The following is a 16,931-nucleotide window of genomic DNA, read 5'->3' on the forward strand; positions in this document are numbered from 1 at the left end:
TAATAATAATAATAAAGTAATCAGAATGCTGGAATAACACAAATGGAACTATGGGAATGATGATGTGATAATAAAAATCCAAAATAAATAAAAATAATTTAGTATTTTAGCATCTTCAATGTAGACACCCTTTTTGCCTCGAATTTCCAGAAATGTATTCTTGGCATTTTCTCAAGAAATTTCTAGAGGAATCCTCCTGAGATGCTTTTTAAACAGTATTAAACGATTTCCCACCTACGCTGTACACTTATTGGATGCTTTTTTGGAATATTTCACTCCAAGTTATAAATTAAAAAAAAAAAAAAAACATTACTTTGTAAATAAAATGTTATCTAATGAAAGAAATGGATAGTTTGGCACAATTATATTTTTGTCTACAACACCGATTTCAAACAATCATAAAAAGTGTTCAGATCAAAAGGTTTTTAAGATCATGAGAAAAATTTGTCAAGTGTCTCCAAACTTTTGACTTGTAGTGCAGATGTAAATTTAGACCTGTATATTAGCAAACCAGAGGAAACAGTGGCAAGAAAAACTTCCCTGACATGACATGAGGAAAAAAGACTTAAATGGGAACCCAACCTCTTCTGGGTGACCCGGATAGTGGGATACAGACATCTGCAAGGTTTGGCAAAGACTTAAGGGAAAATCCATAGAGAGGAGTGGGATGAAGTTTGTTCAGGTGCAGAAAATATCCAACGCTCTTTTGAAGAGGTTTCAATTCTCTTTGCAAAATGGCCGAATGTTGCTGTTAACTCAGTCAGACCAACTGAAAAAATAAGACAGAAAAGGTTCCTGAAAAGGTTACAGTGATCAGAATATTACTTTATTTTAAGCCAGAAAACAACTACACAAGCTACTTAAACCAGAATAACCAAGATATAAACTCACAGCTTTATGATGCTATTTCTACTATACACAAAAAAAAGTACACAAAAACAGCTACAACAAACAAATGGGGAGGGGATGGGGGGGGTCACATAAAGCCCACATGGTCTACTGATGACTGAAACTGTGCTTTGTGCCTCTATATCTAGTAGCAGCAGCTACAGTGTTACAGAATTGATTAAGTCACACAGATGTCTTAGTGTCTGCCAAAATGCCAACAATTACTGTTGATTGACAGTGCAAAACTAGGTTGTGTCTTTCTAATCCATGTTTTAATTTACAAACAAGAGCTGGAAATAATACATTACATTGTTTTCTATTACTTTTTCAATGAAAGTGGTGATAGTCCATCTTTTACAAAGACACAAATATGGCAGCATGCACATTTCAGCTATAATGATCATGCTGCTGCTGAAATGCAGATGGAGAAGCAATTAAACAAGGGCATGTGGAGAAGAGCGATCCAGCATGATGGCACATGAGCCATTATTACACTACAGAAGCAGCCAATTAAAAATCTGTTTGAATCTGGAAGTACTGTTTGTGACTGCTTCCTCTTTCATCACGTCAGTGACAACTCTGTGGTGCTCCGTGTCCAAAACCAGAGCTCCGATAGCATTATTTATATGAACAGCTCAGGAGTAACATGTACATGATCTTCTACAAAGTGGGGAATAAGACTCATCATTATCGTCCATCACTCAGTTTTTTCCTCTTATTTTTTAATCAAATATCCTTCAATGTGCTATAAGAAATTATTCCCATTTTCTTAAATGCACATATTCCTATAACTCTTCCCTAGAATTAATCTTGCTCAATGAAGAGCCGGTAAGATCCAGAACGTCTCTGGCAAAACGAATGGTGCCGACTCAGGTAAAAGAGACAGATGGACAGCTGCCTACAGCTTTCACATGGGCGAGATTGAGGGGGTAATAGCAGCTAATTCTGCCCCCATTAAGCAGTGATGTAGTGCTGGTCTAGGCCACACTCAATGGTTTATGCTCCGTCATTTTGGCGTTGTCCATCTGCCCACGTTTCAGGGACAGGAGATGGAAGCGATTCTTAATGCTGCTAATGCTGCTACTGCTGTTGTTATTGAAAACGTTGTTCAACTCATCCTCTGCTCCCTCTGCTCTGTCACCTGCGTGCACAAAAACATACATATAAAAACTGAAACAACTGTAACTTACTTCCTGTCTCTGGTGATATTCAGAGAAAGCGGGGAAGTAGACAGTTTTTGAGAGGTAGGAAATATAATGGCCTCAGCTGAAGTTCTGCTGTCATCTCTCATGTTTGCACCTATCACTTGTCACAATGATAAAGAGAATCCCCTGAGGCACAGGTGCATGCGATTCAGGAAATAAATAAAAATGAGCAAATCCATCCTCATGTAAATAGGAATGGGGGGGGGGGGGGGGGGGGTTATATATATATATATATATATATATATATATATATATATAAATAAATGAATAACATCATACTTGCTCTATTGGCACTTTTGCTAATTCTAAACAATTACGCATTTCCAGACAGAAACAAGAATATCTAGAATACTACAATAAGATAACTTGAAGGTATTATAAATGTCTAGAAATTGGTTTAACAAACATATTTGGTTTACAGTAATCTTGTAATAAGAAATACTAGATAAACCGGATTATATTCAAGATATTTTCATTTGCTAAGATGTCAGGTTTGTTGCAGTGTAATGAAGATGGTCAATATTGTAGAAGACAAAATCTATGATTCTTTAAGGAAGGCATCATGACAAATGACCACAATAACAAAATTAATTTGTCTCCTCACCCACCCTTGCTTTCTAGAAGAAAAAGAGGATGATAATCTTAGGAAAATGAATATACAGATATACAGGTACTTTTCCTACATGTATGTATCCACACAGGAAACATGGATCTTCTTTTCATTTGTCAGCACACACAGGCACACCTAAATAAACCATTTTTTTATAAACTCACCTCTTTCCATGTCACACTCGGGTGAAGAGGCTCCACTGCATTCACTTCGAGGTCCAAGGATAGGTGAAATCAGGCCAAAGTCAGACAGTGAAACTGTGCTGGGGAGTTCCAGGCTACATGGCCGTGACGAGGGAGAGGAGGAGGATGAAGATGTAAATGATGGTGACGAGGAAGATGAGAAGGGGCACTGTAGTTGTAAAGGGCTTTTGCCTCCAGAGTTCACGCTACATGTGGACTGTGTTTCTAAATCCTCCTCAGACATAGCACTGTTACAGCAGTTCTCATCCTCAAACGTCTCTGATGCCACTGGAGTGAGACAGTATGGAGAAGGGTGAGTCTTACTGCCAGCTCTCTGTCTGGCACTAGCAGAAACATACATAACATGCACAAAGTTTACACCAACTATCCATCCAAACAATGCCACTGTACCTTAAGGAATAAAAACTAGACACAAATAACAGCTTTTAAATCCTGACCTTGTGACAGTCATCCAGATGCCACTTAGTTCATAAACATTGTGTGCCAGAGGCTTTTATCGTTCTTTAGCCTTCCTTATGCCATTATAATAAAAATACCTCATAGGCAGAGTCAATTACAAAGCATTCAAGAAAAATCTAACCTGGAAAAAGAAAAACTTTGTTTTTGTTGATTAATTGAAAATTCTTATACATTAGTCTTTCTCTAAATATGTAATTCTTCCAGAGCATAAGGGCAGAGTTTTACCCTTCAAAAATGTGGCACGTCTCACTCTTTCTGTTTTGAAAAATGTTTGCACACTAAAATTATAACTGATATTTGCAGTACTCCACTGTCACAAAAGGTGTACTAAATCTGCTATCAAATTAATAGCAATATTTAAAATAATTAGCAACAACACCACCACCACCAATAATAATTCAACAACTTTTCAGAAACTCACTTATTATATTTGTGGCACTAGCAATCATTTCATAAACTAATCTCTACTCACTGGATATACCATCAGAGTCCATCTTGAAGTTGGTGATGTCGTCTCCAGTGACCCCATCACCCTCTGACCCCACTCCTCTCTCCCGAAAGCCAATGGCTAAGGAGCGCCGGCGCTCGTGGATCTCATCTGAGATCATTTCAAGGTTTTTCAGAGCTGTCTTATATTCCCCTTTAGAGTGTGTCAACTTGGCCTGCAGGTCATCCACATTTGTTTTCAGTTGCTATAATGATGGAGATATAATAACACACACACACACACACAGACACACACACACAGAAAGAGAGAGTCACACAAGGAGCAAAGTTACTCAGTAAATGATCATCACAAAACGTAGGGACCAAGATTTAGGCATGCTCCAAGCAACAGTACACTGTGTATATACTATATGGAAACAATCCTACAAAAGCTTACCTCTAGCTGTAAGTAGTACTTTGCCTTCAGTTCAAAATAAGGCCTGAGACAAAGAGACAGTGAGACAGAGAGAGAATATATCTATGAATAGAACTGTAGCTAATGCCATAGCAACAATTTGCCTTGCCTGCTAGGTTTAGTGAGTGCTGGGAGGAAGATTACACGCTTGTCACTCTGCCTGCACCGTAAAGCTGCAGCTGGTCAGTTATGAAACTGTGTATAGTATAGTATAGTATAGTATAGTCTATTTTATTTATATATATATATATATATATATATATATATATATATATATATATATATATATATATATATATATGCAAAGCAGGAAGTACAGTGTGGCAGAGGGAAATTACACTCCTGATTACATGCCCAGAAAATATACTTTAAGCAGAAAATGCTATAAAAAGCTTTTTCTAAAAAGCTCTACAATCTCTACTGAAACACCTACATGCTCAAGTAATCAGATACTTTTATCAATAGGTGCTGATTAAAGCATTCGAAAGCATTCCTATGTCAACACATTTTTAGTATGAAAGTCCAGTTTGGGAAATTATTTAGAAAGTCATTAGAAATATCAAAGACAAACTGTGCTGCTCGAGTACTTTGGAGACTGACATTTTTAACCATGTGTATCAGAATGCTCACTTGGACTTGCTGATGGTGCGTTTAAGCTTCTTCTCCAGCTGCTTCATGTGGCTCATAGCTGCATTGTATCTGGCTGCTGTCTCTTTATGTAGCAGCTCGCTGCGGGTCTTCGTCTGTTCCGCCTCCATCACCTTCAAATGCAGCACATTTACAACAACTTTACTGCAATTTGCACTGCTGTGTAACTTGCCACTTGTTGTACTTTGAGATGTTGTGTTTAACATCATCCGGCTGTGGTTCAGGTGGTAGAGGTGTTAAAATGTGTTAAATGTGTTAAAATATGACCATGGAAATAATTCAGGGCAAATTATTAACACAAATATGACTTCGCCAAAAGTTATGAGATAGACAGTTAACCTCTATAGCCTCAGTAAATCTATTCTTTATTTTTGTCAACTATGTGCCAATGTAAATATTTTAAAGGTTCCATTTCAACAATATATAATCTGCTCATGTCTAGTGATGCTGACTGCATTGAGACACCGTATTACTCACTCTCTGAGTGGCATGGTTCAGCATCTCTTGCCAGGCCGAGTCAAAGTGCCGCTTGTCTTCCTCCATCAGCCTCTGTTCAGCCAGGGAGATGGTCTCTTTGGCAGCCCGAAGCACTTCAGTGGCTCTCTGGAAGTCTTGTGTTGTCCTCTGGGCCTCAAGCTGAGCCTAGGAAATAGGCACAGGGCAGCATGATCAGCCTGTACGATGCCACCAGCAGTGAGATGCCAGGATACAGAGCAGACTCACAGGAACTCCTGCTGTGGGACCAGCTTGCCTTTAGGATTTTCATCCCATATTACAGGCTGCTTTCATTCAACACTGCCACTACATAACTACACAACACTGCCTCTGTAGTACAATATGTGCATTATAATTATTGGTCAATTTTGACTCTGGTGTCAGTTAGACTGAACTGAAACACCACCACAAAGCAAACTGTTCTGGTTACACAATGGCTCACATGGAACAAAAAAGGAATACCAGGAGCTAGAGAAGAGTGGACTTCTGGAAATGCTTCCTATGCGAGAACATTAAAGTCTACCATCATAATCCATTGCTATTTTTTATGTTCCTCACACTAATCTGTCGGTCACTGGTACTGACAGTAAATACCTGAAGAAAATTCTTCACAAACAAAGCCCATTTATCCTGTGGACACTACTCAATAAGATAAAAAACCAAAGTAACTATTCTGCTTCTACACAAAGGCCTTCAACGTCAGCAACTATTTTACTCTGAAAAGAAATAAAACCCAATCTATTTTGTTTGTAACATATATCCTATATATGACAATAAGCACTAAAGCTTTTTCCTGTAGGCTTCCTGTACCTATTTTTGAATTAAATACTGGATAGAGCTTTACCTTTGTATTTCAACACACTGAGCAGAATAGCTACAGTACATTACTTACACCGGAATTTAATTAAAATTAAGATATAAATAACTACTTATAATTAATACTCCATTTTAGTCAGAAAAGAAATGATGAGTTGCTTAATTGCAATTAACTAAATAAAGCCAAGGTAAGAAAAAATGTAAGAATTAAAAGACAAAAGCTCTATCCTGACTGTAGTAAATCATGTGCTATGCAAATACAGAACTGACACATTAACGAGAAGCATTGCTTGTTAACATCCGGTGCTTTAACAGTAGCAAGCTACTCTATTTTCTTATGAAACTATAAGCTAGTTCTCTTCCATGTTCCTTAACCAAAACCACTACTGCTACAACTTCCCTAAATAGCCAAATGAGAAATGCAAACCTAACCACCTACATGCTTTCACTAGTAATGTTTACAGACTTCCATCAAATGCTGTACTGCAGCAAAAGACTTAACAGCTATATTAACAACTATAGAAATTACACACATTTACTCAAATATTAATGGATTTTAATCACCGCATTACATTTTGTCATCACATACACATCACTGAGGGTAAACCACAAAAAAGTATCTTAGGAGGATTGTCATCACTCACCAGACACTAATAATTAAGAGAAAGAAAGAAAGAAAATAAATGATTAGAAATTTCAACTTGGCTGACGTTCCCAAACATCAAAACATCTAAATTACACTGCACAACAAATTCTCCATCCATCCATCTTCAACCGCTTACTCCTTTTCAGGGTAGCGGGGGAGCCTGGAGCCTATCCCAGGGAGCATCGGGCACAAGGCGGTGTACACCCTGGACAGGGTGCCAGTCCATCGCAGACAACAATTTCTCTGTATAGTTAATTTATCAATGAAGGGAAGTATGAACAACACAATCAAGGTACCATGAATGAGGCAAAAATTGGAAAGTTTAGCCAAGATTAAAAGTGACTAAAACCTACTGAATCCTTAAGTCAACTAAAAATGAATCACTCCTTTAAGGCCACATTGTCCACACCATTTTGGTCTCCCTCTTGCTCTCTGGTCTGCTATTTTTGTTCACACCGCAACCAGGCATAATGATGGGGAATTACCACACTTTTAAATCAAATAAGACGGTGCATGGCTACACGTCTGAGATGAACAAATGTTTGCACAAAAAAGGGGAAACCCTAAATAAATTGTGGTAAATTTGCTAGATATTTGCTATGCATCATGCTCCATGTTTTTTTTTTCCATGAATGTTGTTTTATTCATTATTTACAAACTTGGCTACTGCAGTATCTGCTCAGATATGAAGTACATTTTGAGCTGAAAGAAACTGCTATGTACTATGGTACTTAGCAAGGAAGTAATAGCTCCAATGCTTCTGGTACAAAGGTAATATGTAAGGGTATGAATCAGAAAGAGGCAAAGCTAAAATTCAATTTATTCAAAAACACACCAAAATATTTGAAAGGTTTTTTTTTTTTTTACTTGTTCAAAACAACCACAAGACGTTAAATTATCCATCCCTATTCAGAGTTGCATCACATTTAGATGCATGGGGCCAAATGAAGTTAACATTCATTTAAAATACTGGATTGCATTTTCATTTCCTTTTCCCCCAACCTCAGTTGAACAGAAACTCTTTTGTGACTTGGTAAAGTGTATCATTAACTTTAATGTGAAAAGAGTGTCTCTGACCTTAGAGACTGAGAACTGAATGTTGTTTATTACACAGGAAGCTGATTCAGGAAATTCTTCTCTTTAAAATGTGTGCCACTTATTCAGTTTGTGTGTGGCTTTTGGATTTGATTAAATAATTGAACAAAACAAGGATCCGTATACATCTGGTGTAATGTTCTGTGAAACACTCCTTATAATAAAACATCCTTTGGCATCCCTGGAACAAGGTATGACCCAGTTGCCTTCATTTACTTTTGTCTATTGCCCTATATTTATACCACATGACCTTATCCCAAGTGAGGTCATTTATGAGGTCTGCCTTCTCTCAAAGTTCATTCCTCAGAAAGCTCCATACATTTGCTTAAAGTCTACCTTCAGATACAACATGTCTTAACTAAAGCTTGCGCACACACACACACACACACACACACACACACACACACACACACACACCATAGAAGAAATCTATTCTGCAAAGATGTAAAGAAATTTAAAAAAAGTAAATAAGAGCGATTACACAAAGTAATTATTGTAATATTTACATATTACATATAAATAAATAAACTAATATATGTGTAGACCTTTCCTTGCTGCTAAGAAACATAGTCAGAGAAGAAAGTGTTCAAACTACTTTTCTTGAACAAATGAGTGCCACAAAATATAATAACACTGGTTGTTTTAAATTACTGGATTTCTCAACCTAATTATAGCAAAAGCAATGATCCAATACATAATATCCATAATGCTACACTGCATTCATTAATACTAAAATATACATCAATGCTATATATTAATATTTTATTGCTGTACATAAAAAAAATATAGATAATATGCTACATTTGTGCATGCAATCTGTATGATCATATTCAAGAGCTCAGCTGTGTAGTGTGTACTCTGGACTGGATCATTCTATGCAGTTTAAAAATGTTTTATGGCAGTTTCATATGCAATGATGGTTGTTTTGAAATCATACTAAAACATACTGTATTAGTACTGTACTCCCAAACACTTATGATTTTACTGGGAGCAAATATCAGCAGTTGAGAAGAGGGAAGAGAGAAAAGTGCTAAATGTATGAACCAAAAACAATGTAGACAATCTAGCAAGGTTTTGTTTAATGTATTTAAGTCACACCTAATGAGGTTGTATAACTAGTTCCAGTTTGATGACATGCATAAACCAAAAACAATAGCCTGACTTCCCCAAAGATATATATAAAAAAATACAGAAACAAAAAACACGACCTTCTGCTTCACATCCACTTTGGACAATTCAGCCAGTAGACACTCATGCTATAAACAGAGAGACTCATCAATCACAGAAGGAAAGGGAGAAGACATAAGAGGAGACACGATGATGGAGACCAAGATAACGAAGGAACAAAAAGCTCAAAATGACCGGAGGAATTGTCACATCTGTATATGATTCATTTTCTTTCTAATCTTAGCCACACTAAAAAAAAGAAAAAAAAAAGAAAAAAAAAAAAAAAAAAAAGAAAAAAAAACCAAATTCTGTGCCAAAGTGGCCCAGCATGACAAAAAACGAACAGTTAAAGGGACTTTCCAAACATCAAACTCTACATTGAGTTTCATTTGTATGCAATGTGTTAGAAAATGTTTAAACAAAAATGGCCAGACATAAGCTGACAAAATGCTGTAAACCATGCCTTTAACGGGTCAGTCTAAATCAAAGTGGTATTTAAATTTCATACTAATCCCTCAAGTCCTGTTTCTACTCATCTTCTACAGAGTATAGCTTTGTTTTTTATAACTATAAGCTGCAACAGAGGTTTCATTCTGGACCAATACCATAGTGCTATGAACTGAATTTGGTTCTTGTATGATCGTCTTCAACTGACATATTATTAAGACTTAATATTTATTCACTAACTCTGCCACTTTTAAATTAAAATAATTAAAACAACCCTGACTGCTAGTGATAATGTCTGTTTTGAAAAATAGCTAGTTATGCCAGGTTTTATGCAAATTAATGTTTACTCATTCATTTTATGCAAATGAATGTTTACTCACACTTTCTGTAGACACTTAGTCTCTTACCAAGTACAGAATGAGTTTCTGCATTCCTTCAGAAAACAGAAACATTTTGATTCCAACACATTTGTAATCTTTCAGCTATGAACCATCACTGCGATCTGTCATTGAAACTTTGATCATTCAGGCGAGTCTTAGGAATGGAGTTCATTACAAAGGATAATTACTTTTTCATACCTGAGGATGGATCTTTTAATAATTTAGCCCACTTCATAAATGACATTTTTTTTCCACGAAGGCTCTGTTTATGAACCCATGAAGAGAACAAAAGAAAGATAATGATAAATGTACAAAAATGCAGAGATAATCCAGCATTTCCAAACACATTTAATGCTAAGTGTTTGCATGTAGTGGAGCAAGGCATATCATCTTCTAATCTGGAATTCACTTCATCACAGTGAAGTGAAGGTACTGTTGCAAATCCCTTCATCTGAAAATGTACACTGATTAAGCTAATTCCTAAACCAGAATCATCAGCCTTCAACAGTCTTTACATTTTAAAGTCTGACAAATAAAAGTATTCCTTTCTGAACCTTGAGTGCCCAATTCTCACACTCTTCTAGTAAATAAACTGAAGAGAATGCCATATTGTGATGAATCATGGTTTCCTACTGTGCCACTCTAAAAACATCCTGTGGTTGTTTACAGAATGATAATAAGCAAAGAAGTGAACAAGCAGCACTATAACCTTATCTATCTGAACACTTAGTAACCAGTCCTCAACAAAATAGACAGACCAAAAAGAATATGGATGTGGGTGAGGACACTGTGTCAAAAAACTAACAAGCAAATAAATGAAAAATCCTCTCAGAGGCTGATGGGTCCCACACATATATATATATATATATATATTATACTATATATATATATAGTATAGTATAATATATATATATATATATTATAATATATATATATATATATATATATATATATATATATATATATATATATATATATATATATATATATTATTTATATATATGAGAGAGAGAGAGAGATAGATTATACTATATATAATTATACTAATAACTAATTATATATCACAGCCCTTTTGTATTCTCGATTCTGACTGGTCAGAAAGTGCGTCTATAACAGCAGCTCTAACAACAGTTCCGGTTGCAAGTCAAATCACAGGTTTATGTTAATGTGCCCGTTTATTTACATTATGGTTTCTATAGTAACAACTTACACAAGGTATGTTAGATGAGACTCTTTTGGGGGTTTGTCAAAGGTGCATTTTTTTGTCTTATTGTCTTCAAGAGAGAGAAAAATATAGAGGCTGGCAGGGGATCAACTGTTTATAGATATTATAATGCAAGTGATAAGAGTAACTAGCTTAACGAATGTTCCACAACATTCAATGTAACAATAAATAGATAAAAATCATTAAATGTCATTCTTTAATAAAAATAAATACTGGTAGCAAACTGCAGCAGTATAAGTTGAATAAAACACTATAAATAATCAAAAAATAAGAAACTTTGTATCGGCCCACATAATACCACCCCGCTGTTGATTATTTTCCCAGAACAGCATGCTCCACCGTGCTTTATTCTTACAGAGCAGCATCAACTCTCCAAGTATCGTACAATAAAGGAATTTTTATATGTTCAGCCTTACTGTTTTGGAAGCATTCATAAAAATCATGTTCGTGACTAACAACTGTGTTTCAGTGCGTCACGCTTGTTAAAATCCTAATGCTGATGAAGACAACACTACGTTTCCTTTTGGATATAAACAAGAACACATAGCATTCATTGCAGAAACATATACCACAATATGTAATCAGTTATATTCAAGCTCTTGTCTGAAGAAGCGTGTAACACAGACAGTGTAGGAAACAATTTGTGGAAGGTTGGGAAGAAGGGTACAGCTCAGCCTGATGTTGTTAACAACCTGACAAAAACAAGTGGGTGAGAGAGAAAGGCGGAGACAGCAAGCAAAACATAGAGGTGAAAAAGACAGCAAGAGAGTGGAGAAGGCAGAGATCACAGTTGGTGGTGTTTCATTTGAACAAAGTCTTGGTCTTCCAGCAGAAACACAGTCAGGTCCAACACACAACAGGAGACAGTGCGAGTTATGAGTGTTTAGGATTTTTGGGAGATTAAGGGGATCAGCCTCTGTCAGACCGGCTTCACACAAAGATATAATGGCCTGTTGGACACAATAGGCTGCTTTTCAATCGAATCACGCCGCCATTAGTGGATCTGTCTAATCTGTAAACACTCAAGTCTGTCAGTGTATCTGCTGTGATATTCCAGCTGCAGAGCTTTGTTCTCCAATCAACCAAATCCTCTCTATTTCAAACACCAATAGATCAAAATGAATCTGAATATGATGATTAATATTTATTCTGCTAAAACTAATGCCAGATAAACTGCTTTTTTGTTTGAATTAAAATCATATTATATATATATATATATATATATATATATATATATATATATATATATATATATATATATATATATATATATATATATATATATATATATAAAATTGACTATTACAATGTAAAGCTTGTGATTCCAAGGTAGCTTATTTCTACTCTAATGCAAAGTCATATTTGTTAGCTTAACATTTGTACATAACCCGGCATAGACTGTGAAACAACATTAAAAGACAACGCAGCACATTAATAATGGGTTTAAGTGGAATAAGGCCTCTTAAAATTGCAGTATTTTTCCACTGTGGGTTATACTGACCTCTCTGTGTACTCTAAATAAATGGCCCAAAATGTCAATACTCTGTATGAAATAATTGGGACACTAAAAATAATTTCTCTAAAGTCCAAATCACGCTCACTGTATCCCTTAAATATATTTTGCATTATATAGATTATTGCCATTTTTCATACAATATGTGGGATAACATATGGATAATAATGTTCATAATGGTTTACCATTATTCATTTATTGAGCATATGGTTTTTATGGGTAAACATATGAGCACAGATTATAAGATATGAAGCAGGTATTATATGTAGCCTGTGTACTATAAAATAAAAAGATTAATTTGCCTACTATTTTTTTTTAATTAACAATATGAATCATAAGACTAAGGACTTCAGACTTGATTTTTAACTTCATATCGAAGACTTACAAAAAATTACTTGTGAACATCTCTGGTATGTGTAGTTTTCCAATACATCACAACCTATTTTTGGTCTGTAAAGGACAACCTGGCCTACAGTAAGCAAAGAGCATTTACTAAATAAAGAAACTTCTTTGCCACATGACAGAAAACAGGAGAGGTAAGCAATGATTAAAATATATGTGAGGGACTTGAGTATAAACTATAAAGCAACTAAGTACTCCCCACAGAGGCATAACACTAACCACTTTATATAGGAGAGGCTGTTGAGAGTTCAGCAGTGATGTGCTTTGAGTGGAGCTAAGAGTGAGAGTCCCTCACCTGCCGTGCCACACGCCGTGCCTCCCAGTACGGTTTCGAGTCCTCTACAGCCTTGCCGATCTTCTTCAGCAGCTCATCCAATTTCAACGTGGCCTCCACCAGCACAGAGCGAAACCTCTGCCTTGCATCCTGGGAACCACAGAACCAAACATCACACATGAACTTAAACCAAAACCTAGGCTACTGGAACGATGAAATGGTGAGGATTCCAGTGCAATTGTTCATGCATTCACATTCACAGTTTAAATTAATATACGGTCCTCAAGGGGTTAAAAATATTATCCAAAATAGATTAGATTTACTTCTGAGGTTAAAATAAGGCACTTTATTAGTGGGAAAAAAAAGAATGTGTCTATTCATTATTTCTTTTGGACAAAAAGCATTTGTTTTGGCCATGTTAGAAAATAACTGAAAGTCTGCGCTATAGACGTTAAACAGATTACATGGAATTACACCTATTAAAAAAAAATCATAAAAAAAGTCAACTGATTTTTGGAAGTAAGACCCAAACAGCAGGAATATCGGAAGTAATCTACACCTCAGATAGGCACACTTTTTAGACACAAGTCTCATTGCTATTTGTCTACAAATCTCATAGCCTTCAAAAAAGACTCCAAGCACAAGGCCCTTCAGATTTTACATAAAAGACCCCACAAACTCCTGAATGCCAGTAACGTTCATAGAAAGCCCTTTAACAACAGTCCTTTAATAACTACACTCAGAATCACTGTTGAGCCAGTTTAACAAATGCAGCGGTAAATGCAGTCAATCTGCTTAAATACTCTAGGTCCATATTTGTATCATGGCTTGTTTAGATAGCTACATGCTATATCAATATTGGACATAAGCCTTGTGAATTTTGTTTGTAATCAGATACCAGCTCTTAAATAACCCATGATATGCAGTCACATTATCAAAACAGAAAAGAGTGCTTACACACTCAGTTCTTACAGATGATAGCGGACGAGGTTTATTTCCCAGCAATGCTAGCGTAAGAGCTCAGTGGAGAAAAAAGACGTCAATGAGGTTGTTGTTTAAATGCCAGAGTGACTTTTACCTCAGATGATGAGACAGAGACTGATGTGGATGATGCTGATAATCAAAATGAGAACTCATTTACAATCATAAACATATAATTCTCTAAAATGTGGCAGTAATGATCCTTATCCATAAGTAGATTAGGTTAGAAATGTAGAGTTAGGCAGGGCACCTTTCAGTGAAAGTGAAATGGAATGTTTAAAAGCCATTTTCTCCATTTCTGCATAATAATGTTACTTTACTTCTGAACCTTACTTCTGGTTCAGATACATGCAAAAGAAAAACATTTTCAGAACTACATATAGTAGAAAAGATCCAAATATGACCACATGAAGGGTTTTCTCAGGCCACTACATATATAGAAGCAATACCTCATACGGTTCTGCTCCTGAATTTAAACCGATGGATCCTCCCTAAGATCCACAGTCACAAATGATCAAAGGTTTATACCTAGAGCTTGGAGGACTGCTGTACTTTAAATACAACAACTTGCATGGGTTGCAGTGATTGGTTGCTTACTTTCATACAGCTATAATGACAGCAGGTTTGGTTAATTATTTCTACCATTGTATGCAGCCAGTTGCAGATGGAGAAACACAGAAAAAAAAACAAATAAAAAAAAAAAAAAAAAAAAAAAAAACCAGAGCTTCATATTAAAACCTGAACAGTATTACAGATTCACTGGGTTAGAACAGTTTACCACTACAGATGTAGACAAGAAACTTTAACATCTCATTAAATGTACACAGCCTGGCAGCTGGAGCACCTAGCCATGACAACTTTGTAGTTAGCTAAACTAACTTCATTTAAAGAGAGGTATACCTTTAATTAGATCAGAAAATAAACCTGCACATCTAATAGAAATAGTGGTTTATTTTGGGATTTGAAGTCAACCATCATAGTACGCGAATACTGTTCTAATTTGAAAATTCTGGGCAATTTCAATAATACTTTAAACAATTGTGTGTGGGCTGAATTAAAGGAAAATTAAATGAGGCAGTGAACTTAAAATCAAAATAAACCTCAAACATTTTGATGTGCCAGATGTGAACCCCACACTGTTGATTACCAAACCATACACATACAACACTGTCACCAAACAGGCTTTAGAACTTCCCTCAACATCTGTATGTACTGTATTGTTTTTATCCATGTTGTTACCCGAGCTTTGCATGAAGCTTCAAGATTCAGACTCAAACAACTAAATAGAATAATTTGATGGGGAAAATGATCAGATATTTCAATACATCCAGGTTATAAAGACATAAATCCACTGTTGTACCTCCAGTTCAGTCTCACATCGGTTTATATCATCGGTGGACTGGTTCAGCTTCTCCAGTTCCCCCTATTATCAAAAGATGGACAATTTGGAGAAGTTAAAAAAAGGAAACAGACAAGCAATATGCTGTGTGGTATCTATAAATGGGAAACAAATGTCTTTGGTACAAATGTCAGTGTAACACTCTCAAGCTACAAGTTTTGCTGCTCTGTCGGGGGGGGGGGGGGGGGGGGGGGGGTCGTGTGTTAGATAGCAAGATAAATAAATAAATAAATAAATAAATAAATAAACAAACCAAACAAAAACACATTCACTCTTCCAGCAAGCACAATTCCTTTTCCAGTGAAACTGGGCTTGAAATTGTGTGTACAAAGAAGTCATGTATTTTTAACGTTCATTACACTGGATACTACATGATTTGTTTTTTAAAAAAAACAAAAAACAACAAACATCTAAATGAGCACAGTGCAGTAAAAGAGCCCCAGTACCTGAACCCGGGGATCCACTTCTTCCTCTCCAGCCGATTCGCATTCTCCATCAGACCTGCTGTCCTTCTCGGTGTTATCCATGCTCTGTAAATATGATTTCTGCTAGCTGCTCTTGATATTCAAACAATGGACCGAACAATGATCCGTGGTGTCATAGAAAAAGCTTTCTTTAAAAAAAAATTAAAACCTACACTATCTACATAAAGCTTACAGTCTGTTCATTCGGACTGAAACAGTCACAAACACTGAAAATGAACCAGACCGGTCCTATTGATACGCGGTTAATACTGAGCATAACACGGAGCGCGTGAGAGACAGAGCCAGGGGGAAAATGCAAGGCTACCCACGCATAGTACTATACTATACAGTATGCACCATGCGGAGTGGCGCACTTTTTTTTGGCATACTATGTAGTATGGTAGTATGCGGTTTTGAACGTAGCTCCAGACCGCAATGTGGAGCGCCACTTCCCCGCCCCTTTTTATTAGTGGCACCGTATGGAAGGCCATAATTGCCAAAATGTCCGCTGACCTGTGTTTTTATCACACCATGTATTAACATCTGACCTGACAGCCGAAACCAGTGGAGGCTAGTGGTTATTAAAATATGGGAACAACTTTATAAGCACAACTTTATGTGTGTGTAATTATTTATATATATATATATATATATATATATATATATATATATATATATATATATATATATATATATAAAATTATATAATGTAT

General features: G+C 36.0%; 1 protein-coding gene across 2 annotated transcripts; it reads right to left on the reverse strand.

The window, feature by feature from the left end:
* Positions 1 to 804: 804 nt before the first annotated feature.
* sh3bp5b (SH3-domain binding protein 5b (BTK-associated)) lies at positions 805 to 16,659 on the reverse strand. 2 transcript variants are annotated; one of them, XM_017481252.3, is made up of 9 exons: positions 16,201 to 16,659; positions 15,716 to 15,778; positions 13,396 to 13,524; positions 5,392 to 5,556; positions 4,897 to 5,027; positions 4,249 to 4,291; positions 3,838 to 4,057; positions 2,868 to 3,173; positions 805 to 2,029 (listed from the first exon to the last, which is right to left on the reverse strand). In XM_017481252.3, exons 1-9 carry the CDS (start codon positions 16,279 to 16,281, stop codon positions 1,866 to 1,868), a joined length of 1,302 nt encoding a protein of 433 aa, XP_017336741.1. In that variant the 5' UTR covers positions 16,282 to 16,659; the 3' UTR covers positions 805 to 1,865. The 2 variants fall into 2 exon arrangements, with proteins under 2 accessions (XP_017336741.1, XP_053539333.1); XM_053683358.1 differs by lacking the exon at positions 15,716 to 15,778.
* Between the last annotated feature and the right edge of the window lie 272 nt (positions 16,660 to 16,931).

The sequence above is a fragment of the Ictalurus punctatus genome, chromosome 1, assembly GCF_001660625.3.
Source record: "Ictalurus punctatus breed USDA103 chromosome 1, Coco_2.0, whole genome shotgun sequence".
Classification (NCBI taxonomy): Eukaryota; Metazoa; Chordata; class Actinopteri; order Siluriformes; family Ictaluridae; genus Ictalurus; species Ictalurus punctatus.